Below are 27405 nucleotides of genomic sequence, written 5' to 3'. Positions count from 1 at the left end.
TAAGGACTTCCTCCAGGGGATGATAGTGACAGACTGTAAGTCCTTAAAGGGATCATCTAGGGGACCATGGTAACAGACTGTTAGGCTGTTAAAGGGATTATCTAAGGGATTGATGGTAACAGACTGTTGTTGTTGAAGGGATTATCTACTGATGATGGTAATTGCCTGTTGTTGTTGAAGGGTTTATCTAGGGAATGAGGGTAACAGACTGTTGTTGCTAAAGGGATTATCTAGGAGATGATGGTAACTAACTGCTTTTGTTGAAGGGATTATTTAGGGGATGACAGTAACAGACTGTTGTTAAAGGGATTATCTAGGGGATGATATTAAGACTTAAATTGTTAAAGGGATTAGCTAGAGGATGATGTGTGTAACAGACAGGTTGTTAAAGGGATTATCTAGGGGATGAAGGTAACAGACTGTTAAGGTTTTAAAGGGATTATGTACAAAATATCTATTGATATTATAATGTTAAATCTGTGACAATTTAAATCAGACAGATAAATTGTACACTTTCAGAGCTATTATCTGTGGGCAAAATCTGAGTTATCTGTTTTTGTTCAGCTTATTGGGTACTATGATTTATTATTAAATGTTTGAAAAGAAAATATTTTAGAGAGTATGAAAATGAAAGAGTCAAAGTTTGATGTCCATTAGCAGTTTCACTGGAACACATTCCTGCTAATTCTTTACATCTTATCTTGACTGTCATCCAATCATAGTGGTCTCTTGAAATACCTGTGAAGGAGATTTATAACCTTCAAAGCTTGAAACACTGGATTGAGAAAGTTGGCCTGATCTGTTTTTGGGGTAATTATCATCATTGTACTTCCCATTTTCTGCCTGTAGATGGCAGAAAAGATCCTAAACTATAAACACACACACACACACACAGATCCTAAAACAACAACCACTACAACACACACACACACACACACACACACACACACACCTACTGCCCCAAAGTGAATATTTAAATTTCCAATGACGTTATCCCCTAATAATTGGTCCTTTCAACAGTACAAAACATTTTCTATGTGTGTTATAAAACCACACATAAAAAAATCTAAAAGAAACTAAAGTCCAGAACTAATGTCCGCACTAAAATTTAGAATTTCTTCTTTCCTGCATAAAGTAAATATGATGCAATCCTCACCAATGGAGTCCTTTCTTTTGATGTATCTATATACCCATTTATTCCTTCTTGCCTATAAGTAGATCCTATACAATATGCACCATTGAAGAGATCCTCTACTTTTGCTCTATCTATATAATGTGCTTCTCTCATTAGGTTGAATAAGATTTGTTGAGTTTCCAAGTCATTGTTTACTTTAACTGAACTTGGTATTAGAATTTTTTTTGACTAATGTATGTCAGCATTATATGGACACAACTACAAAGTGATATTTTTTTATAGTCAAATCTGACATAAAGAACACATACAAACTATATTGGGGTCTGCAGGAAGAAGGATGTGAATGTGTACAGCTGATAAAATAAACAATACTCTCACAGACTTTTCAGGTGCGGCTTCCTCATTTCTAAATAGGAAGACAAAATGCATCCATCGTGACAGAGGCCCTAAGCTGGGAACCATGTTTGACCCCACAGCCTTTTCTGACATTTTCATTTCTTTTCTGCAACTTTACGGACTTTTCCATAGACACAAAAAGGCGAAAGAGGACAACAGATAACCCTCTACTGATGACCTAATGTAAGCAATTTTCTTTCTTTATCTTTCTCCTATGATCTGTCATATTTGTTGTTAAACCATTTGGAAGTTGCAGACATCAGGAAGCTTTGTGAACAAAGCAGTCCCAAGTAGCTTCTGGAGTATGAACATTTGCCTATCCTGCATCTGAGTAACTAGGAAAACTTGCATACTACTTCCTAAAGCCCACTGAATATTGACAATGTATCCCCATGTAACCTCAAATATCATTTAGGGATCTAATATAGAGGCATGCTGTACATGTGTGTTGGCTGTTGGTTTCTCCTTTAAACTAGTGTAGCTCCTAGCATGTTTTCTCCATATACTCTTTTTTTAAATGTATTTGCTGGTTCTTAAAAGAGAGCCCATCATTTGGGTTTTAGACCCACATTCTCGTGGAGCCATCTTGGTTATGTCTATCCTTTGCATGCCCTGTACAGTACAGATCCAATCGCAAGGATTGACACTATGTACCTCTGATGCTGCAAGGCTCAGAGTCATTTGAAATGTGAGGCTATCTCATTTTGGATGATACTATTTATTTATTCATTTATTTATTTAGTGCTGGTCCTGGGGCTTAACTCAGGGCCTGGTGGTCTCCCTAGGCACTATCCCTGCTCAAAACAAGTGCTCTACTACTTGAGCCACAGCTCTGCTTTCAGCTTTTTAGTGGTTAGTTGGATTTCAAAGCTTCACAGATTTGCCTGCCTGGCTTGGCTTTGAACCATGATCCTCAGGTCTCTGTCTCCTGAGTAGCTAGGATTACAAGCATGAGCCACAGACACCAGCTAGTAACATTAATGCTGATCAATTGATTAGGATGTTGCACTATTTTTGTAACTTATGATGCTTCTTTTTGCAATTAGCAAACAATCAAGGTGGTTACACTTTGATATTGGGCATCAGCTTTCAACCCACTTGAAGAATCTCAGGCTGAAGCCAGAATGAAATGCTCCATTAAGGGTGGACAGATGGTAATTTTCTGTTTCTATTTTTCCTTTCCTGGCATTATCCTGTCAAGTGTCTTCCCAATCTAACTGAGAAAGGCCTAGAGTCCTTGCTGAAACTTTGAAAGTGCTGGATTCTTTATCTCTAATTCCCATGTTCATGGTAAGAAGTTGATATAAGAGTTGCCTTTCTATCGAGGCAAATTACTAGATTCCTCTCATCCTCTCCCAACACCCCTTCTCTGTTTCCATGGATTCTGGTTTTGTTTGTTTCTCTCTTTGTTCATTTAGTACTGGGGCCTCATGCTTGGATCCTCATATTTTTGTTTTTTATAATTCTTACAGTCAATTCATTATTGTTTTTACTGTTTAATTCATGGTGTTCTGTGAAAGCTATCTAGCTGAATGCTTAAGACATGCCCTTATTATTCTTCATATAAGTTCTTCTCAGAAGTCTTTTTTTAATTTTATTTTTGGCCATGGGGCTTGAATTCTGGTCCTGGGCGCTGTCCCTGAGCTCTTCAGCTCAAGTCTAGCTTCTACCACCTGAGCCACAGCACCACTTTTGGTTTTCTGGTGGTTAATTGGAGAGGAGTTTCACGGACTTTCCTGCCTGGGCTGGCTTAGAACCACAATCCTCAGATCTCAGCCCCCTGAGTAGCTAGGATTACAGGTGTGAACCACCTGCGTCCAGCTCTCTCTGGCAACTCTTCTGACAGCTAAGATCCTAGGTCTCAGGTGTTCCAGGACACTGTTTTGCTTCTACACGGTGTCATCCAAGACCAAAAGAGAAAAGTACTAGATTGCTTTCTCATCCCACCAAATCTTGGCTTAACTTAACCCAGCAACTTGGCATCCAGAAGCCATTCTGAAAGTTCACCAGAGCCTAACCAGGACCACAAAAGACTTGGTGAAGAACATTTTCAACTTCCAATGCCTCTGCCAGTTCTCTTACCTTGCGTAGTAGTCGTTGGGGGGAACGGCTTCTTGGAAGAATTGGAACTGATATAAATAAAGCCCAATCAGGTGCCCGGCAGTGAAAATTGCCAGCAGAACGCAGAGACAGCTGAACAGCAATGGATCAAATGTCCGGCACCAGGACCACCAGGTACACAAACCCAGGAATACAAAGAAGTAGACAGCTGATGTCAAGGATGGCAACATCATGCCTAAGAGAAGGAAACACAATCAAGTGAAAGGGCACAGCAGTGGAACCTCAGCTGACACTCAGCAAATGTACCGATGGGAAGGGATGTCAGTTTTCTTCCTATATTTTAAAATAATCACTCAAGTTTTCAAAATATTCATCACAGTCCCTTTACGCAAACAGAATAATGCCATCATATATGAAATAGTGGTTTTACAAGTACACTAAAAAAGCACTTGATGAAATGCTCCCAACAGTAGTTGAGCTGGAAAGATCATTTTTCATACAAGTAGAATTTACATTTATATTCAAATGTTTTCCCTTTCCTTCTTTTCCCTGAAGCATATGTGGATTCATCCTAACTTTTCCTTACACCATTTTTGTTAGACTCACTTATATTTTTCTGTTGCCTAAGATTTGAATAATACATGCGATGGCAGCTAAAGTCCCAATGAAAACTTTGTCCTACCTGCTAAGATCTCCAGAAGAGGACATTTAAGATCAGGTAACCCTTCATACATGTCTTAAAACCTTCTGGGCACTTAGAAAGAATTGCTCATTAAAATATTCCTTGAGGAACTTCCTATTTCTTTTTCCTCTTTTTTCTCCCCTATGAAGAAGCTGCCATTTTGTTTTATTTTGTGTGGGTATGTGATAGTATTAAGGCTTTAACTCAGGGACTAAGCACTGTCTCTTAGCTTTCTCACTCAGATTCTATCACTTGAGCCACAGCTCCAGTTTTGGCTTTTTGCTAGTTGATTGAAGAAAAGATGTCATGTACTTTTTGCCTGGGGCTAGCTTAGATCTGAGATCCTCAGAACTCAGTCTCCTAAGTAGCTAGGACTATAGGTGTGAGCCACTGGGTGCTTGGCCTGCTGAGTTATTTTTGTCTTTGTAATGGAAGCAGTTCATTTGCTGGATGGGCAGCAGGATGGATAGAGGGCAAAGAGTGAGATAACATTATTATGGAATTAGCTGATGGTGGCCAAAATGTAAAGGAAGTGAGTGTCTGAGGTGGAAGATTGCAGTCTAACTTGCAAAGGAAAAGCAGTTTACCTTGGAAAGTTAAGATTTCAAAGGACTGCATATAAACAGACATGCCTTTGGAATGTGCTGGCCAAGGGTATATTCAAATCACTATTTGCAACAGGTCACCATTCAAAGGTTTTGAGGATGAGGCAGAGTTGTTATTCTATTCTGAACTTAGAAAATGAAGTCGCTTCGATATGGAAAAAGATAAACCGACAGAGACACCATCTCCAAACACCAAATCTAGAAGCGAACAGGAAAGGTACTCTCGTGTGTGGTTTGTATGTATGGCTGGCTTTACAAAAGCTACAGTGTAGTTCCAGTGTCCGGGCATAGATCTGTTCCCTGCTTTTCTTTGACCATGTCTTTCATTATCCCTCACAGACCAAGCTGTGTTCTCAGTGGGGCCTCAGTTTGGAGCACACTCACCTGAGGAGCCCAGTAAGATGGTCACTACCACTTTGCCTGCCGTGGTTATCATGTTGCCAATAAATTCCTTCAGCTTCGACGCCACCGAGGCAGCCTGCGGAACATCTTTAACTTGGCACTTTCTTCCATCTCTTCCTCCACACCTTCTCCTTCATCTAAATCCTCCTCATAGATGAGTGCCTCTTCTGAGTCCATTTTTTCTCCTCCAGCCTAGATAAATAAAGAATGGAAAATATTACAGTGCACACCTCTGATGGCTGATGTGGCAGGCGACACGGGTCCTCATGTCCGAATTAACCAGCCGAGTCAATTCCACAAATCAGGACAGCATCCCCACCAGTCCACACCTAGTTCTCTGAGAGTCCCTCTAACGACTTCAAACCACCTGTAACCGTCCTGGAGACCCCAATTCCTAGGAAATGTCTCCAGCCATAGAATCCTGGGTAGTTAGTTACCTGTGCATGCTAGTTTTTTTTTTTTTTTTTGGCCAGTCTTGGGCCTTGGACTCAGGGCCTGAGCACTGTCCTTGGCTTCTTCCCGCTCAAGGCTAGCACTCTGCCACTTGAGCCACAGTGCCGCTTCTGGCCATTTTCTGTATATGTGGTGCTGGGGAATCGAACCTAGGGCCTCGTGTATCCGAGGCAGGCACTCTTGCCACTAGGCTATATCCCCAGCCCCGCATGCTCGTTTTTTAATAGGCAGAGGAAACGGAGACATGTCTATGAACAATCTCAGTTTGGCTCAGTCTGGGCTTGATTCTTCAGATTTAGTTTTCCCTTGAGACTGTAGGTAGTTCAAAGGAAGAGCAGCCACACCTGGCTTTCTGCAGGTCACCTCTGGTCCCCACTGCAGGAAAGGACGCGTGTCTCCGGCTGCTTGGCTGTGCCTGCCAGTGGTCCTCCCTTTACACGTTCAGAGAATGCCCCCTGCTGCCCCCTGCCAAGCACCGCGGTGCTGCCACGGAGGGGAAGCGCAGTGCCAGACCCACACCACGTCTCCACGCACCATCTCCCACCGGAGAGGACAATGCCATGGGGATTTTGCTACTTGGTTGGTAAAGACTCAGTGGGGGTTTGTATTTTTGCTTATTGGAAGGGTAAGAAATCTGAAATCTCATATATAAGCAACAAGTCTAAGACGACAGGAATCTTCTGACCTGTGAAGCTGTTTGCCTCTGTCCCTTGGCAGCACAAAGCAGCTGCCACAGAGCCGCAGGGCTCAGGCCCAGCCAGATATCTTAAAAGATGAAGGAGAGAAGCCTGGGCCTCCAGCTGCCCATGTCACAAGTTCTTTCTGGAAAGGTTCAGCTCAGACATTTGCACGGTTCTCACGATGGTGTCTAGCTCTCATTCCCTGGCTGGGAGGCGAGAACCCAGGAAGGCTCATGTCCCGTTTAAGGAAGTCCTAAGTAGCCTTGAGGAGTCTTAGAACTTCCGCTGATCAGGGACAATACAGACCCCAGGAGATTTGTGTTGGCCATTGATGAATTCAGGTTACAAATACACCTCCACCCATCCCCTCCAAATTCATATGCACACAGGTACACACATGCACTTACACCCTCATAAATAACACATACACATAAACACATTCATACCATAATATACCCACACAAATAAATCCCACACATAACACATCCACACAGACATATGTACACACATGTATACATACCTATGCCCACATACATGCCCTCAGAAATACACCCCAACACAGATGCACATACACAAATAATCCCAGATGCTCATACCCATATATATGTGTGTGTGTGTATGTGTGTGTATGTGTGGACATCCTCACATGCATACACAGTCTTTTCCAACCCGTATGCAGACACAAATGCATATCCCCACATATATATGCACACACAAGCACACCCTCCTACACACATGTCATATACAGGAACACACATATGCTCACATAAATATGTGCACACACCCTATGGACATAGGCACAAGTGCATAGATATGCACACACACTCACCAGGCCCTCATCTTGGGCTGACGCCTGTTCACACAGGTAAACTGGATTCCGCTCATTCTACTGCAACCATGTGTTTCATTCATATCCATGGATTTAGCTTACCACAGCTGAGAAACACTTGAAAAGAACCATGTCTATCCTGAACACACACAAACATTTTTCCCCTATACAATACAGTATAATTTATACGGTTTGTAATTTATAATACTGTATAAATAATAACCACTTCTACAGCATTTGCATTGTGTGAGAGCTTAGAAACCATCTAGGGGCGATTTAAAGTGCATGGGAGGATGTGGCTAGGTTCTATACAAATACTATTCACTTCAGATAAGGGACTGGGGAACCCGCAGACTTGGCCATCTATAAGGGATCTTGGAAGTAGTCACTGTGGACATTAAAAGACCACGGCTCTTTATATTTTTTACCCTAAAGCAGAAAAAATATCTCATGCTTTTTTTTCATTACAGTGGTTGCATACATACAAAGCCAGTCTGTCTTAATATATCTAGGAAGAAATACAGCAATAAAAACGTAAACCATAGGTAAGCTAACAAGCTAAGCATCTCAGTAAATGCTCCTCAGAGAAGTCGTATAGCGTGAAATGCCTGTGACTGGATTCTGATTCAGGGAGAGCCTTTCCTAGGAGGTGAAATTTAAGCCAAGACCTGAGTGTCATGAAGTCACCAGCTGTATGTCCCGGGAGACAGCACTGCCGCTAGAGGCACGATAGGCGTCGAAGATGATGGCGTGACTGGAGGGAAGACGGTGTGTCCCGGGCCATGACCTCTCCCCTTGCCTCAGACGACAACTCCTGTATTTTCATCCCTCTCATTCTCAGAGGACGGCCTCACTTTCTATTTAACAGAGGGAAGATGAGGACGCTGTATTCCAGTCCACCATATTCCTGTTCTTCAGCCTGCCTGAGGAGGGACGCACACCCTCAGCCTTCCTCTTGGAGCTAGGCACACTCCACATGTCCCAGCAGCCTCAGGAGAGTGGGCTGAAGGCCAGCCCAGCCATCCTCCCTTCAGTCCTGTCCTCCATCTTCTCCATTTCTCTCCGATCACTCCATTCAAGAAACAAATACACCTGGACCCCTTGCTTCAGAAAAACATCCCTCTCCCCCCATAGCATCCTACCTCCCCAGTGAAATTCTCCAAAAAATGTGAGTAGACACCTGTTCCTCTTCTCTACCCATAATTCATCTTGAACCTCCTCTAGCCCATCCCTCTAATAAAGGATATGATATGCTTCATTTTACAAAGTGCTCCTGGTGGTTGCCTGGATGCACAGGGGTGGGGAGGGGCAGCTAGGAGTAGAGAAGGGGGGATGGCAGGGGAGGGGGCTGAATTGAGAATCTGGTGTGTCTGGCTTGGAGGTGGAGCTGGCAAGCCTGAGGTAAGAATGGCAGGCATCAAGGCCAAGACAGTGCTTGTCTTCTTGTCTTTTGTTGAGATGGGACAACCGGAAGGCTGTCTGGATGCTCTGTGTGGAAGGACCAAGCCAGCAGCTGGCACAGCGGGTCGGACAGTGGTCCAGTCGGATTCCCAGGTGGATTTTACATCGGGCTCTGGTGGGTTCCCCTGGGGGGCATTCAGAAGTGGCTCACCAACCTCCCCACTCCTGGCCTTGCTTGCCTAGAAACAGATCAAGACGCAGAAACAGAAACATGGAGGGGACCAGCACCTACAGAACTGGAGAAGAGGTGGTTCTCATTCTCAGGGCCCCCTTTCCTCATGCTGAAGACAGAGTCACTGTCAGAATCCATCTCCTTCCCACGCCAGGGCAGCGACCCATGGAAGGTCTCCTCCCGGAAGGAAGTGCGTTTGAGCTCTTCCCTCACTTCCCTTGGCGAGGAAGGAAAGAAAGAAGGCAGCCAAGGCCGCCCAGGTCACAGTTAAGACAATGCAAAGTTTCCTATCAAATGACTTATGATTCGATTACAGAATGGCTACGGATGCAGATGAGCTCAAAGCGAAGTCTGGTCAGGAGTCTTGGTGAGGTCACACAAATGCCCTCCTCCTCTGATCTCCCGTGATGCCCTCCCTTGACCTCTCCTGATGCCCTCCCGACCTCCCCTGATGCCCTCCTGACCTCCCCTGACCTCTCCTGGCATGGGCACCCCTGTGGTCTCTATGAACAGACCACTGTACGTGAGACTTTTGGAAGTTTTATACCACATTCCTGGGGCCCCTGGTTAGAAATGCCTTTTAAACCTGCCAAGCTGGGAGAGAGCAAGGTGGGTTCTGGGACTCTCGACCTTCCCAGTCGTCCCAGTTGGAGGGGGGCAAAACCACCATTAGTCACCTCCATTGGCCTGGCTTCTGAGCCCGTAGACTCCCCGCAGTGAGTCATCAGCTGAGATGTAAACACAAGCCCTCCCAGAGCAGACTCACCCTCACATATTTACTAACAAGAAGCCCTGCTTGCTGGGGTCTCAATCTGTCCCTGCTTAGAGTACAACTTAGCCTTTGAGTTAACAAGAAGTAGTTGGATAGAAAGATTTAATTCCCTTGGTTCTATGAGCTATCTAACATGAAGTGAGCCCTACAGAGTTTAGAAAGTCAAATAAGAATGGCTTGAAGACCCATTAGTCTGGTCAAAATCTAAAGCACATCTAAAACCTTTAAGTCCTCTGCTTCATCTCTTTTAAAATGTTGTTGCTTTCAACAGGAAATCCTGTCATTTGGGACACTGTGTATGAGCCTGGAGGATTTTATGCTAAGTGACATAAGCCAGGCTCAGAAAGACAGGCACGGCATGATCTCCCAGGCATGTGGAATCTGAAACGTCAACCTCCTAAGTAAACCGTGGAAGAGTGTTTGCCAGTGGCGAGGGGAAGGAGGTGTGCAGAGAAAGAGGAGAGACTGGCCAAAGGGTATTTTATTTCACTTGGACAGGAGAAAGCCTTCTGGGTTATAGATTGTACATTGTGGTGGCCACAGCACTGATTAATGTACTCTGTGTTTCAAAATAGCTAAAAGAGAGGATTTCAAATATTCTGAATCTAAAGAAACAAGTATGTCAGCTAATGTGCTAAAAAAAAATGCAGGATTTGATTAGATTATACCATGGTTTACTCAAGTACATAGCAAGTACACAGCAAATTGGATACTATAAATATTATAAATCCTCTTGACAAGCAGGAATACAATAAAAAGCTCAATACTGAAAAATATCCTTGATTTCAAGGTTTTGTTTTCTTTTTCATATATTGTTTTATTGTCAAAGTTATGGGCAGAGGGGTTACAGTTACATACATAAGGTAGTGAGTACATTTCTTGTCATACTTGATTTCAAGTTTTGATCTTCTGCTTTAGGAGATCTCAGCCTCCAGGGTAGCTTGGGTTGTTGGGATTATAGGTGTGAGCTACAGATACCCACCAGGGTAGAACTCTCATTTCACACAGAGAGGTCTACGTGCTGTGGAATTTGCTTCACAAAAAGCCCCCTTTTCTCTGCACCCAGATAAGAGCCTAACTACAAATCATCCTTCACATCTCAGCCCAAGTCCTACAAGTATCCTTTCTAATCTATTTTTGACACAGAAGACACAGTTATTTTTGGTAGGACCCAAGCATTCATGTTTCCTTACACCTGAAATCATATAATCCCACCTGAGGTGGAACAAATACTGAAACACTAAGGCCATATGGGTAAAATGTCAGTTTACCCAGGTGGATCTCAGACCTCCTAAAGCACTATGGAATTGGGTTCTAGGAGCATATGATTAAAAAGCCCTTGGCAGCCACCCTGGACTCGATGCCGTGGCTGTTGTTGGTGAATCTCACAGTGGAATGGAATCCATAGGCACAAGAAAAAAGCATCCTGTTTGAGCCATACCTCGGCAGACTCCCTTCCTGGGAAAATATATTGAAGAAATCTCTGGAACCTCCTTTAGGCTTCAGTGATGCCTCTGACCCCAAAGGAAAGCTTTGTGTACAACTGAATTCCGTTTCTTCTTCTTTGTGATGAGAATAAACTTTAAAACATTTCTGTGGAAGTCTATCAGAGTCACATATAATGAGCCAAAAGGTCTGTGAGATATAGGGAACCTTTTCCTCAAGTGTCATCATTGTTTATTCATTGTTTGTTATTAAAAGTTAACAATTTATCTTAGCAGAATGGGCTCATCTCAGCAGAAGGGCCCAAGGAAGGGAGGGAACAGTGTTGAGACTCACAGCAGAAGACAAATGGCCTTTCCAGTGTTCTTGGAGAAAGCAAGAAGTAGGAGAGAGGAAGGCAGAGTTATTTGTGTGTGATCATGTGTGTTATGTAAGCCTAACGTGACAGCATTTCATAGATGAAGCAAATATTATGTTCTTTGGCTAGAATTGCTTTGGGAAGAGTATTTTTCCAAACTTACAAAAGCAGTTTTATTAGTTGCCTATCCCACCTGGAAAAGTGAAAGTGTAGGTTTCTCTTTCGATCTCCATCTACAGAGCAATGGGAGTTTAATAAAAGACAGGCAAAGAAACTAAGTTAGAGGACAGTGACCAACTCAAGTATTGGCTGAAAGTCCTGTTCCCAGACACACACCCTGTAAGCCTGAAAGTTCGTAGCTCTAGGATGTATTTGGCCCCAAAGTAACAAATTCTCAGCTTAAATTACTCAGAATAATCTTTTAGAATCATCTGGACAACATTTTAGAAGAAATAACTAACAATAAAGATGAGCCAATGTTGATTGACCATTTATTTTAAAGGATTTTTGCTTTAAGATTATAAATTTCAGAAAATAATTTTAATGGAATACTATAAAACCAAATCAACACACACACACACACACACACACACACACACACACACTCCTATGTGTATTATCTACCCAGTTTGTCTGGTTTCAGAGGTTGTTACTTCCTTGCCTCATCTATTTTATCTTAGAGGAAGCATCTAAGTTTGGCCCTTCTACATAACACATCTGGTGCTCTTCTGGAAATAAAAGCAATCAGGAATGAAGAATGAAGACAAAACCAGTCTTTTGACAATACACAAGTCTTTCCATTCTCAAAAGTTTCCTGAAAGACACATTAGTCATATAATTATTTGTGGTGGACTAAGATACAAATTGAAAAATATTTCCACATTTGTTATAAAGGTGTCAAGGTTGAGCATGGCTGGAGCTGTTTGTCGAAGTCTTCTTTTCTTCCCCATCCATATCCATCTATCCATCCATCTGTCCACTCACCCACCCACCTACCTATCCACCCATTCACTCATCTACTTACCTCCAGATCCACCTACCCATCTATCCACCCATCCTTCCATCCTTTTATCTACCTTTCCATCCATTTACTCACCAGTCCACACATCCATTCATACACCCATCTATGCATCCATTTGTATATCTATCCAAACATGCAGCCAGCTAGTCAGCCATCTACTCACCCACCCATTAATCTACCCACCCACCAATCCACCTAACTGTTTATACGTCCATCTACCCACCCACCCATCCATCACTCATCCATTTATCCTCTCCACATCACCTTGTTACCAAGTACAAGCTGGACTCCAAGCCAAATGCTAAGTTCAGGATGCAGCAGAAAAGAGAACCCGAAGGATATTCTTAGAGAGGATCACAAAGGCTAGTTATGTGCATATGACCATATAAAATGATGTTTATGGATGTGAACTCCAAGAAATGAAAACAAGGGGGGTTTATTTTGCTTTTTGTGTTTTTTTTCTTCTTTATTGTTTTTCCTCTTTTGTTGCTGTTTCTGATTTTACCTTTTGTCTTGTATGTAAGTTTATCTGCTTGGGGGAGGGCAAGGAGAAATAGAAATGATAGGACAAAAGGTGAACTAATTCAGCAGTGATCTATACAACTTGTGGGAGAGGGAGGTCAGGGGGGAAAATCAGGAGAAAATGAGGGAGGAGTGACACTGTTAAAAAAGAAATGTACTCATTATCAGCCTTATGTAACTACAGCCCCTCTGGTACATCACCTTTACAGTAAAAAAATAAAGAGAACCTATCACAGAACATCTAGTACTCAGGGGAAATAAGCCAAGTATACGTAACTTGATGAAGTGAATTGTAAAATCCTGAGGACGTTGTGAGTGGAAAGGACGGGATCTGACTGCAGGGATTTGGAATGCTCTACTTGACATAGTCCCAAAGTTGATGTGGTTTTAAAGAGAAAAAGTTCTTGGCAAGCAAATAAAAAAGAACAAAAGATAATCTAATCCTTGTTAGATGTCAGCTGCACATTGCCTGGCACATACTGGGAACCATAGAGAAGAGGTGTGGAGTACGTGAACATGTCTTTGGATGAATGACATGTTCTTCAGCTCCTAGGGAATGGACAGTTAAAACAGGCCAGTTAGAATGGCCATTATCAAAAAAGCAAAGAACAACAGATGCTGGCAGGGAACCCTACTACACTGTTGATGGGAGTGTAAACTCGTTCAACCTCTCTGGAAAGAGGTATGGAGGATCCTCAAAGGACTAAACATGGAGGTTCCCCTAGAACCTAGCAATCCCATTCCTGGGCATTTACCCAAATGATCACAAACAAGACCACACTAAAGTCACCAGTACAATCATGTTCACTGAAGCATTGTTTACCATATTTAAGGAAGGAATCAATCCAGATGTCTCAGTAGATGAATGGATCAAGAAAATGTGGTACATATACACAATGGAGTTCTACGCTTCCTTCAGAAAGAATGACATCACCGTATTCATAAGGTAATGAAGACTTGGAAAAAATCATATTAAGTGAAGTGAACAAGACCAAAAGAAAGATAAGCTCCATGGCTTCCCTCATTTGTAATAATTAGTACATGTCTAGGATAGTCCTAGCAGAGGATCACAATAGCTCAATGGTTACATACATATGACCATATGAAATGATGCTAATCGAAATGATCTCTACAATGTGGAAAGCGGATTTTTGTGTGTGGTTGTTTTGTGTGTGTGTGTGTGTGTGTGTGTGTGTGTGTGTGCTGTTTGCAGTTATTTCTTTTTTCTTTCACTTTTTTTCTCCTCTGGTTTATTCCCTGTAGTCACTGTTTCTGAATTTGGTACCTTTTCTCTTGTATATAAGTTATCTGATGTGGGCAAGGGAAGAGGAATAACTGAAAGAGTGGGACAAAGGATGAACCAATGCAACAGCTTAATGTACTAGACACTATGTTGGAAATGAACTTTACAACTTGTAGGGAGGAGAGTCGGGGGAGGGAAAATGGGAGTAAACAAGGGAAGGATAACACTGTTAGAAAAGAAATGTCCTCACTACTTATATAACTGTAACCCCTCTGTATATCATCTTTACAATAAAAAACAAAGCAAGCAAACAAAACCAGACCTGCCAACCTGTGGCCTCCCCAGAGTTGTGGAGATGCAACTCTTTGAAGCCACAAGTGATCTAAGTCTTATTCTTGTTCTTTGATGCCTCCATTTTATACTTTGAATTGCTTGGTACAAACCTCTATGTGAAACAGTGTTTCATCAGTTAACCCAGTAAGTATACTTACTAGAGCACTACTAAGTGTGCATGCAATCTTCATTGCTTTTGTCACATTCCAGACTACAACAGAGAATAAGACAGTAAGGACCCTCATCCTCACAGATGTAGTGAGAGAGACAGGCAATGATTACCAAAGTGAAGCAGCATGGAGAAGAATGACAAGGTTAAGATCTTAGTAAAAAGCAGGTGCAATAACAGCCCATACTCTGGGAAGCTAAGGTGGGAGATGAGAAGATGGGATGGAGCAGAGAGGAGAGTGCACAGCCAGCAGCAGCAGGGTGAATGGCATTTGTGGAAGAGGGGATCATCTGTTGAATAAATGTTGCCTATCTATGCCAGTGGTGATGGGGAAAGGCAGGTCATGGCCATTTTGACCATTTTGAGCCATGAACGTCATGATTAGGAATCTGAATTTTATCCTAAATTGATAGGAATCCCAACAAATCTTTCCTCTGGGAATTGGCACCATTTGATTTCATTTCACAGAATGGCTAGGGTGAGGTTCATGGACAGAATTCAGAACCTACTGATGTAATAAGCAATGGCCCAAGGGATTGAGGGTTATATCTGGATTTCTGGCTTGAGCAACTGGGTAAAGAAAGCTTTATGTTACCCTCTTAGGAGGAGGAGGAGCACTGTGGCCTGCTCCTAGACACGTGGCCAAAATTTGGGAAGCAATTCTACAATTCTCTATCTAGACTTTCTGCCATTGCAAGTTGAGAAGGCAGAGCGAAGTGGCTGGAGTAGCTGCAGAGACAGTGTCTCTGGAGCTGGGGACCGTAGCACAGGTGAGGGGCCTCCAGTTCCTCTCCTTTCAGAAGCTAGCAGACTCCCTCGTGCCCCACAAAGGGACCCAGGGCTCTGTAACTCCTCCGAGACCCATGTAGGTGCTTTGCTCTTATGCACTGCGGAATAAAATCACTTAGCAATGACTCCAGGAACAGAAGAAAATACTCACAAGAATTTGTAAAATATTGTCTTAGAAATATCTTGAAAAGTTAAAAAAAATCCTTTGATATTTTGGTTCCTTGATAAAGGCAGAGAACCGGTTCTGTTAAATATGGCCAAATGAATTAACAAATGGGTGAAACAAGACAAACTGTATTTCCCTCCCTCCCTTCCTCCCTCTGTCCCTCCGTCTCTCCTTCCGTCCCTCCCTCCTTTCTTTCTTGGAAGCAACATCGTCTCTAGAACAATCACAAGACAGGTTTTCATTCAGCACCAGTCATAAAGTGTGAGGTTTGCAAGGCACCCGGCAGCCATCCAGCTCTTTGCTGCTCTGAATGGTTCCCAGGCGCAAATAATTGCGTTTGTCTGCTGGAAAAGCAGGTCTAGGAAATTTAAAGCTTCAGAGGAAATCTCAGGTTGGAACTGAGCACACATATAATGCCTAATTAGAAGGCACTAATGAAAGACTGATTTCTCCCTTCCTTGTTCTTTTTTTCTCTCAAATGTGACCGCTGAAGTGTTAAGCGCACGGTTGCTCATTTTACCTGAGATGTCACCATAGCCCAAGGGATGATGAGGCAAAAAATCTGAGAAGGAGTTTGCCAAGAACATTACCAGGCTCTAAATGTTACGTCCTTCAAATTTGGGCAAATATTAATTCTTTTGCTGATATTTGAGTTTGAACTCAAGGCCTCTCCTACTTGAGCCACACTGTTTTGCTGTTTATTTTGGAGATGAAGTCTCATAGACATTTCTGCCTGGGCTGGCTTTGAACATCATCCCCCAGGTCTCAGACTCCTGAGTGAGCTAAAGATACCTGGGAGATTATATGCCTTATACTTTGTTTTTATTTATTTGATTTGTTTGATTATTAAAAAGCTACCTGTTGGTACCTTGAAAGGTTGGGCTGGGTTAGGATAGATGAAAAGAAGAAAGATGGAAGAGTGACACTGATCAAGACACATTATACACATAAATTGACATCTTGAATTGGAATTCTTTTGTACAACTATTTAAAGAAAAAAGTTGATTGAATTAAAAAAATTAAAGATACATCTAAGCAAACAAGGTATGACTATAATTGCTACTTGAAAAAAATCACAAATGTAGTTTAAAAACATAAATATTTGCTTAACAACATAAGGCTTCAAAACTACAGGTGCAAATATAGCAGTATACCCATGACATCAGTTTGGTGAAATCACACACTGCTTTATGTGAGATAACTCTTTCTACACAATTGGCTTTCATAATATAACTTTTTGTAAACAAAATATTCCAGGATAATAACCTTTCTCTCAACTCTGAGTGGTAGATCTGTTTCTGAATAAAAACATACAAGTAAACAAGACAAGAGACATATCTAGCCAGACAGACTTTTTCTAGGAGGTGAGGGATGGGGTATGGTACCTTGCTTAGGTCTGTCTTCTGTACAATTTCAGAGCAAGCCAAAGGCCATTGAGGAGGCTTTGTGGCTTCTACTTTTCCCAGGTCCTTTCTAGGAAAGCTTGGGGTTGGTGAACACTTCTCAAAGCTTCGTTTGTCATCACATCCACCAAGACCCTCAGACAGCAATCCTATGATCCAGAGATGTTTGCTGCTACTTTCTTTTCCCACTCCTGGGGCTTGACCTCAGGGCCTGGGCATGCCCCTGAGCTTCTTTTGCTCAAGGCTAGCACTCTACCACTTGAGCCCCAGAGCCACTTCTGGCTTTTTCTGTTTATGTGGTGCTGAGGAGTAGAATCCAGGGCTTCATGCATGCTAGGCGAGCACTCTACCACTAAGCCACCTTCCCAGCCCCCTGTCACCTGCTACTTTAAAACAGTGCTACATCTGGAAAGGAGTTCTCTTGGGCTCCAGAAGATTAATCTTGCCATTTCTCCACTGAGATAAATGAAAGAAGAAACAATGCCAGCAAACACTATTCGTCCAGCATCCTCAAAACCCAAACATTTTGGTGTGTAAAAGCCAAGAGTTATAAGCAAGAGGAAGTATGTTGGGCCCTTGAAAAATAAAATAAATCATTCTGCTTATTTTGGCTGTGGGTTCCCATTCCTCTCAGACTGAAGACCAGATTGTCACAACTAGGAACTATTCCCCTATAGATTAATTGGGAAAGATTCACCTATCGCCATGTTTCTCCTAGGCTGGAATGGCCAAGAAAGTGGAAAGTTAGTATCTATAATTTAGCTGAGAAGGAAAATAACCCCCTAATAGTGATAGTATTTTTTTTTTGCCAGTCCTGGGCCTTGAACTCAGGGCCTGAGCACTGTCCCTGGCTTCTTTTTGCTCAAGGCTAGCACTCTGCCACGTGAGCCACAGGGCCACTTCTGGCCGTTTTCAGTATATGTGGTGCCTGGGAACTGAACCCAGGGCTTCATGTATGGGAGGCAAGCACTCTAGCCACTAGGCCACATTCCCAGCCCCTAGTGATAGTATTTTTAAAGCTGGGGATGAGAGATGTTTAAAATATCTTGTTATTGTTTTAAATAATGTGATTAATAATACATAGGTCTTGGATATTTAAGTCTAAAGATAAAAATGGGGTGCAAGATAGAAGCAAACACAATTTGAGAATTAACGCAGAGAATTAATTCTCCAGAGAGAACCAATGTCCTTGCTAGAGGTGCAGCCCTCACTTAGAGCCTAAACTGTTTTTCTGTGGGTCGAGTGCTTCCCTCGTCTTGGCAAGCCAGAGTCTGTGGGTAGCAATGAGTGTTATCTTTATATGAAGCCTTTAGTTCCCCTTGCTGATCTGTTAGTTTGGCACAGAGTTTCTTTCACTGGGTGTGCTCAAGTTTCTGTAAGGCTTAGGGGAACTCAAATTTGAAATTGTTCCACTACCTCTCAAATCAAAGAACAACATAAAGGAAAGAAGCAGCCATTAGTCAAGCTACCAAAAGGAGTAAGCTCTCTGATGAGTGCCTCTGTCTTTTCTGGTGCTGAGGTGGAGCATGTGCTACCCCAACTCTGTTAACTCCACTGGGTGGAAACAAGAATAAACAGCTGTCTGAAATAGGACACAACCATCATTGCTAGCTGCTAGGTCTGACTTGAAATTCCAGTTGACTTGAGTGTTTTCTAGCTCACCATCTATAATAGGAAAATAACTGACAAATAATCTTGTCTTAATAATAAAATGTCCTAAGATTGAAAAACCTGAGTTATGAGTTCGAAGGCTCATACCTTTCATCTTAGCTACTTAGAGGGCTGACTTCTGAGGACCTGAGTTCAAAGCCAGCCCAGGCAGACAAATCTGAGACTCATATCTCCCATTAACTAGCATAAAGCTGGAAGCTGAGGTGTGGTTCAGGTGGTACAGTGGCAGCCTTGAATAGAAAAAGCCAAGTGTGAGCATGAGACCCCGTGTTCCAGCCCAGATACGGGCACAAAAACAAACAAACAAACCCGAGTTAGTGGGTTTACTTCCACCAAACTCGGGGCAATTATGAATGACCAAAAATATTCTTAACACTGTAAATACTGTAAAATCCAAATGTAAAACCAGGTATTCAAAAGTTTAGTTCCCTGTCTTAAAATTGTAAAATCAGAAGTAAGATCATTTTCATAGCCTTATCCAGTTTTAGGAGTTGAATGAAAAATCGCCTCAGAAGCTACTTTGCATTAATTGTCTTTTACACTTTATAGCTTTTTGCCCTAAAAACAGCAGAATATGGACATGTAACATGATTCCCTATCTTTAACCCATAAAGTTTATGGCAATAGTGTTTCTAGTTTGCATAGGATGAGATTGAATTATATCCTTTCTTTACTAGTAATTTTCTTCTAAAGGAGCAAGCCTATGAGGTATTTTCTGCTTATTCGTGAAGGGCAAGTCATTTGCTGTAATGGAGAATCTTCTTCCTTTGGTTCTTTCTTAGCGGTTTACATCATGGAAGTAAGCAATGTCAATTAATTTCAGTTTTACATTTATGTTCTCGCCACAGCTTATGACTCAAAACATCTGGGAGTTGTGTCTTGTGTCAAATGTTTAAACCAAGTCTTTTAAATAACTTTTTTCTTTGTCCATTTAAGCTCTGTATTACAGACTCAACAGCTTTGTGAAAACTGATGACACCTCAGCTTTTCATGATGTAGTACAGCCATTCTCAGTACGTGACAGTATTCCAGGGCAGACCCGTGGACACTGTGACTGAGTCTCACCTGGTCCCACACACCAGGACAGAAACACCCACACCTTTCTGATCCAACTGTCATTCCTGAAGCCTTTCCACTAGCCAACTGACACACACAGTTCACTCACTATTTGTGCCACCTTTTCAATTCTTATTTACTTATTAGTCATCTTCAAAATAACTTTATCAAGGCAAGTAAACTCTGAGGGACAAGATACATAGGCTAGAAAGCTTCTTTTCCAGGGAAAAACTAATATTTTCCTTCTCTGAAATGCACCAGATATTACTTCTCCTCTGAATATTTTGCAATAACTAAGGTTTCCAGACTAAGTGGATCATAATTGTGCGAATGACTTTCCAGTGTTAGCCACTTGAGCTCATACGAGGCAGTAGCTCGGGGTGATGAAGAACCTTGGGGCTGATGCTTGACCCTCATGTGCCGGGGACCTAGCAGAGGACGGACGCCAAGTCCCCCACACCTGTCTTCTCATCTCTGATAGGGATGAGGACACGTGTGCAGTGAGGTGCCCGGGCTGCCCAGCCAAATGCCACACTGTGCTCTGCCTCTGCAGCTCCTACTGTTATGCTCCCACTTATCCAGCGAGGGCCACCGCCCTCTAGTTCATAGACGGAAGACACATGGAGTCACACTTACCAATTCTTCATGTTCACACTCTGAGATACACTGCGCTGCTTCTTCTGTCCCGGGCTTCCGAACCATGTTTCTGCAGACGAGCCAGATGGTCAGACTCGCGATGAACATCCCGATGTCGGGCACGAACACTCGGATGCCATTGCCAGCGTCGGCACCTTTTAAGCTATGGAGGCAAGCAAAGAGAAGAGGAAATCCAGTTAGTTCTTACAGCCGGAGTCCTAAGTAGCTCATTATCCTATGATTTCGTTTTAATAATTTCAAGTGAAGGATGCTCAATTTCTATCCAGAAAGTCCCAGAAAGCTTTGCACTGACTTCAGCATCTTATGAAATCTATAAGATTCAGGAAGACCCCAGCGTTTCACAGACGTTTAAGAACTACAAGAACTCTAAGTCAATGACTACTCCTAGTGCATGCTAACAAATCATATTGCCTTTGAGTAAGACACATACCCAGTATGGATACAACTGCTTGTGATGTAGCTGAAGCAATTAACAACAAAACAGATGCTGGCAGCTAGAAAATACATCATCCTAAATGGAAATCAAAGCCGAGAGGAAAAATGGAGAAAACATTACAGCCATCCTCTAATCTGGGATCAGGTCATTATTTTGTGTTCTTGGTTGATGTTATTTTTCATATTAGTCAAAGAAAGGTAGACCTAGGTCATATGGTTCCATCTTAGAGAAGTAGTATTCGACTGAGATAGGAAGATTTGGGTTGGAGCCTAAGTCTTCACAGCAAGTGGCTGCTTTGTATGGGAGGAACCCTCACAGCCCTGACTTTTTGGGGGTACCCAAAACATTATACTACTTGCCTTCCTTATCCTATCAAGTGAAACAATGAAAGGTTTCATTCAATGAAAGATATGAAGTCCTAATTGCAGAAAACAGTGAATACAAAATGTATAAAATAATGTCTACTTTTTGTTAAGGGTAAGATGTATTTTCACTGAGACCTATGTTTAAAACACAGAAGCATCAACTGACATTTAAATCATTTTCAGACTGGTAGATCATCTACTGTCACATCCGAGACCTTGGGAAACACACAGCACAGCAGGTGCAAAGGCCAGGGGGCGAGGTGTTATGAGAAGAAGCTTCCGCTGGTAGAGGAAGAGGGATGTGTCTGGGAGATCATCCAGACGCTGTCTGCGGCCCTGGAGCACCCACGTGGAATGGACACAGAAACAAGAAGCAGGTACTCAGCCGCCAGCACCGCAGGTCAGCTGAGGCTGCCTCTACCAAGGGGAGGTCTGAAGTTTCACTGCTGTGGGTGTAAAACCACAGATCCCGACGGCCACTGGGCAGCATGGCCTGGACCCTCTCTGTGGCCCTGACAAGAGACCCAGAGTGCTGCACGATCCCCAGTGAGGGCGTCCACAGTGCTGCGTCTGGCTGGTGAGGAGCATTGCTGGAGGAGTCCAGAGGAGCCACAGAGAGGACCCGCCTGGAGTATTCTCTGCTCACCCCCATACCCAGGAAGACACTGGCCGGAAACAGTTGATGAATAAGGACAGACAGGAGGAGACAGCCACGCACACGTCACCGCGTGCTCAGAAAAGGGGGCACATGGGCCGAGGCACAGGGAAGATGAGGTGCTTCCTAGAACCATCGTGAATGGAACCCCGGAGGAGGAAGTGCGTATCACACATCAAACTTGGTCAGGGACACGAAGCAAAAGACAGAGGAAAATAGTACGTATGGGTGAATGAATATGTACTTATGATTGAATGAATGTGTGCGTGGATGGAAGTATGAATGAACATGTGCATGAACAAATATCCAGTAAGCATACTTGTGTGTACGGATGGATTTAAGGATGTTTGTATACTTACTTCCTCAGTGTCCATAGGATATTGGTTCTATAAATCCTGTGGGTACCAAATCTATGATGTCCAAGTCCCTTATATAAAATGGTATTTGTATACAACTCACGCAGATCCTCTTGTTTACTTTAACTCTTCTCTAGAACACCTAATATAATGCAAATGCCACTAAATGTTATTACACTGTATTGTTTAGAGAAGTAAAAAAAAGTCTGTGTAAGTTCAACACAGATGTAATTTTTTTCCAAGTACTTTCAATCTGTAGTCAGTTGAGTCATAAAAGCAGAATTTGTAGGTACAAGAGGGCTAACAAAATATGTTTCTAAATCCACTTCATGTGATTACATACTATACTCACTGACATTGTCTATATTATACAAATGAAGATGTTTTAAAAATAATAAATAACATGACCGTCATCAGCTGGAGATAACCATTGTTAACATTTGCATAAATAAAAATATACTAATAATATCTCCACTTGCTGAGTACTTCCTTTGTGCTAAATAAGAGCTACTTAATCCAACCAACCATCTAACAGAGTTTGGTATCATTATCTTTCATTTATTTGCATGTGAAAAACACCTAAGGATTCAAAAGGCAGTCAGCCAGGCGCTGATTGCTCACTCTGATCATCCTAATTACTCAGGAGGCTGCAAAGTGAGGATCCAGTGTCTAAGCTAGCCTGAGCACAAACGTTCTGGAGACTCTCATCTGCAGTTTAACTAGGAAAAGCAAGCAAGCGCACACACACACACACACACACACACACACACACACACACGTAATGAACTCAGGGCCTGAGTGCTCTCTTATTTTTATTTTTATTTATTTATTTTTTATCAAGGCTAGTGCTCTTTCACTTGAGCCACAGCTCCACTTCTGGCTTTTTGCTGGTTAAAACTGGAGATAGAATCTCAGACTTTCCTACCTGGGCTGGCTTCAAACCTTGATCCTCAGAACTTAAGTCTCCTGAGTAGCTAGGATTGTAGGCGTGGGCCACCAGCACCCAGCTACATTATATCATTAAGGCATTTTTGTAGAAAATAAATTAATTTTAGCACTTCATGAAATGCACAAAGAAAGCTGAGTTTGGGGAAAGTACTTATAGAAAGGTAACAAGAGCTCTGGTGTGATCTCAGCTGCTTCTTGCACATAATGCAGAGGAGAAAAGCCAGAAGCTGCCTTTTCCCACCTGTGGGTTGCATTAAGCTTCCAATTTGCAGTTGCTTTGAGGCAGCAGCCCAAGTTTTGTGCTCTGTGGTCCCAAAAGAGACATTTTATAGTATACATGTATTAAAGAAAGAAATGAAAGTAGCTTGCAATCACTCCACCCGTTGTGGTAAAATCCAGCTTCCAGCTCCAGGTTCTGGAATCTGGGTTCTGACTGTCATTTGAAATAGAATCATTCAGCCACTGAAGTGCTAAACTATGAACTTGCCTTGTAGAATTAACAAAGGCAAACATTCATATACTTTCATCACAGAAACAATGAGACTTTTGAAGAACATAATAAAATGTACATATAACGAACAGGTAGGTCATCAAATAACTGATATATCATTCAGAGGCCATCTTCTCAATAAAGCTTCTTTGTTGTTTAGATCATTGTTTATAAGGAATATTTATCTCAATAGAAATCTTCAGAATGTTGTGGGGTAAAAGCAAGACAAGGAAAAGAGTCTAGTCAAAAAATGTTAGAAAGCCTGCCAGTAGCTTATGCCTCAACCCAACTACTTGAGAGGCTGTGATCTTAGGATCCAATTCAAAGCCAGCCCAAGGAGAAAAGTCCATGAGACTCTTATCTTGAATTAACCACCAGAAAGCCAGAAGAGGAGCTGTGACTCGAGTGGTAGACTGCCAGCCTTAAGTTTATAAAAGCTAAGGGTCAGTGCTCAAACCTTGAGTTAAATTTCCAGTACCAGGACATGGCACAAAAAGGTGTTAGAAACTCCTAGTTCATATTATTATCATAAAAGCTTCTTTGAGATGATCTGAAGTACAGAAAATGATTTCAATGTATTGAACCCTGTTTCTCAAAGTTATCTGACCACAAAATATCATCTGACATCTATTGTATTCTATCAATTTTGAGAAATACTGGCTGAGACAATACTCATGGGTCTAGATTTTTTTTTATAGAATTAGATAATTTAGAACTATACTAAGGTGCACAAAGTCCTTGTACATTTAGTTGGTAGTAGGCCTCTAACAATTTAGAGTCAATGGCATCCCAAGCTCTTTATCTCTTCTGTTAGTCCTATGGTCTCTCTATTTATTAATTTAGTCGTTGGTCTTCTGGAATGGATGGGGGCGGTGGGGAGGGAGGAGGAAGAATCTACTTCCTTCTCTTACAGGTTGCAGAAACCACATAATACTCAACTGCACAGACCTAGAGCAGAGACTGACAGTAGGAACTGTCCTCCTGAGCTCTTCCTCTCTTCTGCACAGTCAGCCCTCTCTCTCTGTGCCATGCTCGGGTCTGATCGTCTCCCACCAGGTACACGAGGCTTCCTCAGCCACTGCTGCCCAGAAGCTGCCTCATCAGGCAGCCCTGTGGCCCCCGCTGCAAGGCCAGAACGCCCTGCTTCAATTCCTCTGCTGCTGAGCTGCCTATCCATCGCTTTGACTCTGCATCTACTCTCCCTTTGTTCTCACAGCGCTCTCTCTCAGTGATCTACTGATAAACAACAAAAGCTGACAATGCACACCACTGGGAAGTCCACTAAGGAATCAGGAGTTGCACTGGAAGCACTAGACTCATCTACTTTCCAGGGAATGCCCATTCGTCCACAGGGTTCTGCTCTCCACTCACTTTCTTTCTTCTGACTCCATGACAGCAACCCATGTATCACTCATCCTCCAAGGAGCATGTAGAAATGAACTCACACCCCAGCCCCAAGAAAAACCAGCAGAGCCTCATTTCCTACTACCTGTCTCCTCTTACACATGCCGTAGTTTGTCAGAACGACATGATATCTTTACTCCCAACTCCTTTTCCTGGCTTATTTCTGACTCTGTCGGCAATTTAGCAACTAGAGCTTTCAACTGCTTGTTGACAGACCGGAAGGAATTCTGTCTTCACGACATTTCTCCTGCCTTCCTCATCTCTGTCCCCTCCGCCAGTCAGGCCTCCGATGACCGTAACGGCATCCTTACAATTGTCCCAGGATGCCCTTCTGCCAGTCCAGCTCCCACATTGCTCCCAGAGTTTTAGAAGCATCAAACGGATCATGCCAGTTTTATAGCTACCGAGAACACCCATTTTGCCTGAGCTGAGCACCAAGCTCTTGTTTTCCCAGGACCTGATTGCTTTATCTCTCACTACGATTTCCTTCTACCTTCAAATCCAGTTTCTCCTCCCAAATAGTAGGCCGATAACAATGCCTTTTGCAATTCTCATCTGAGCTGGGCATGGGTGGTTCATGCTTTGAATCTGGGCATTTGGGAGGCTGAGTCAGAAGGATTGTAAATATGAGGCCAGCAGAGGCTGCAAAAGAGCCAACAAATACAATTTTCTTCTTGCAAGTCTCATCGTAGCTTCCCCACTGTAAAACCCTTCCAGACCTGCTCTTCCACCACATAGTTCATAAATAATTGGCTTCTTGCTTTAGAGACCTGCCATGCCATGCATGCACTGGTCTTGAAAATGACTAACACTTTGAGTTCATCTCTTGTTTTCCAGCGAGAGGCTTTCTTCTGCTTCATCTCTGTGTCCTGGCGGTATGCATGACTCAGAGGATGGCTGCAAGCAAGCTAGGTCCAGGACACTGCTGGGCCTTCAAACCTCCAAGCTGCTTCCCAGAGCCTAAGAATGCACAGACATGGCTGACGAATTAGAAAAGATAGCACCACAGGCTTCTTGTCAGTTAGTTTGTGGCAAATAAAGCACTCACACTTGGGAGGAAAGGCTGATTATTGCCTGGAAAAATGGCACAGAGATCCCAGGGTCCATGAAGAAAGCCCCAGTTGTATTCACAGAAAGATTTCATTGTGAAAATTGGAAATTTAAAACCATTAAAGAAAACATATGGTGCATCCGGATATAGAGATGCATGCCTGGGATCCGAGTCACACAGGAAGTGTAGGCCGGACTATCACAGTGCAGGCGGAAAACCTGAGACTCTCTGAAAAAGTAACGAGCACATAAATGGGCTGGATAGTAATCTTGTGGCAGATTCTGCCCCCCTCCCCCCCAATGCCAGATGGAGACAGGCAGAAGCGTAGTTTCCCTGGTGGCCAGGGTAACAAGACCAAGGCACTGCCCAGCTCAATGAGCAGCCCCAAGACACAGTACCTGTAAGATCTGTCCATATCCTAAAGATTCTGACAAACTCCCTTAAGCCAGGCTAACTGGTGCTTAGTCCTAATTATGAAGGGCTCCGCATCACATGCAGGTCCCCTCTCCAGTGCACTTTCATAGAAAGCAACAACACTGACCCTACACTGACTGAGAGCCGAGTTTCCCTGGGACCTTACCTGTCTATCCAGTCTCTACAGACTATCAACACATATGGCCATATGCAGATGTACATTTATTACATAGGCAATCAATCTGTTGATCAAAGTACAAGCTGAACTAAGGACAGCCCACAGTTAAGGGCTCAGAAGCTATGTTTGAGCCCACTGCTCTTGGAGTGCATCCCATTTTGTCTTTAATAAACTTTCCTATCATTTTCATTGTTCTGTGTTTTATGTGAGCTCCCCTCCAGTGGTGTTCAAGAATCAAGGTTCAGCTGTGCACGTTGTCTGCAGCCTATGACGTGAGGGTCAGGTGCACCCGAAGTCACTTCTGACCACCTCTGAATCTGTACATAAGTGCGATCGTGCACGCCATGCAATGCATCTTCCTTCTCTGCCTTTCACCACATCTTCCCAATCGTAAAGTTTCATTTGAACTATGAAAATCCAAAACAAGGAGGGAGTGAAAGTTCGATGGGAACACAAAAGAAAAATAAATGTTAGTGTGTCCACATTTCGAAAGAAATAAAACCCCACAGTTACAGTAGGACCAGACCGAGATGTGGCTCAGACACAGAGCATTTGCTGAGTAGATACAAGACTCTGCAATGCATGCCTAGCCCTGTAAAAAAAATAGTTCACAAAGAATAATTCCACTT

General features: G+C 42.8%; 1 protein-coding gene across 1 annotated transcript in view; it reads right to left on the bottom strand.

The window, feature by feature from the left end:
* The window catches only part of Piezo2 (piezo type mechanosensitive ion channel component 2), a 343119-nt gene that overhangs the window by 142579 nt on the left and 173135 nt on the right, over nt 1-27405 (bottom strand). The window contains 4 exon segments of the mRNA XM_048363082.1: nt 3614-3827; nt 5264-5356; nt 5359-5473; nt 20459-20621. Coding sequence (XP_048219039.1) covers nt 3614-3827; nt 5264-5356; nt 5359-5473; nt 20459-20621 — 585 coding nt within the window.

The sequence above is a fragment of the Perognathus longimembris genome, chromosome 15 (genome assembly GCF_023159225.1).
Source record: "Perognathus longimembris pacificus isolate PPM17 chromosome 15, ASM2315922v1, whole genome shotgun sequence".
NCBI lineage: Eukaryota > Metazoa > Chordata > Mammalia > Rodentia > Heteromyidae > Perognathus > Perognathus longimembris.
This window is presented reverse-complemented; position numbering and strand designations above follow the sequence as displayed.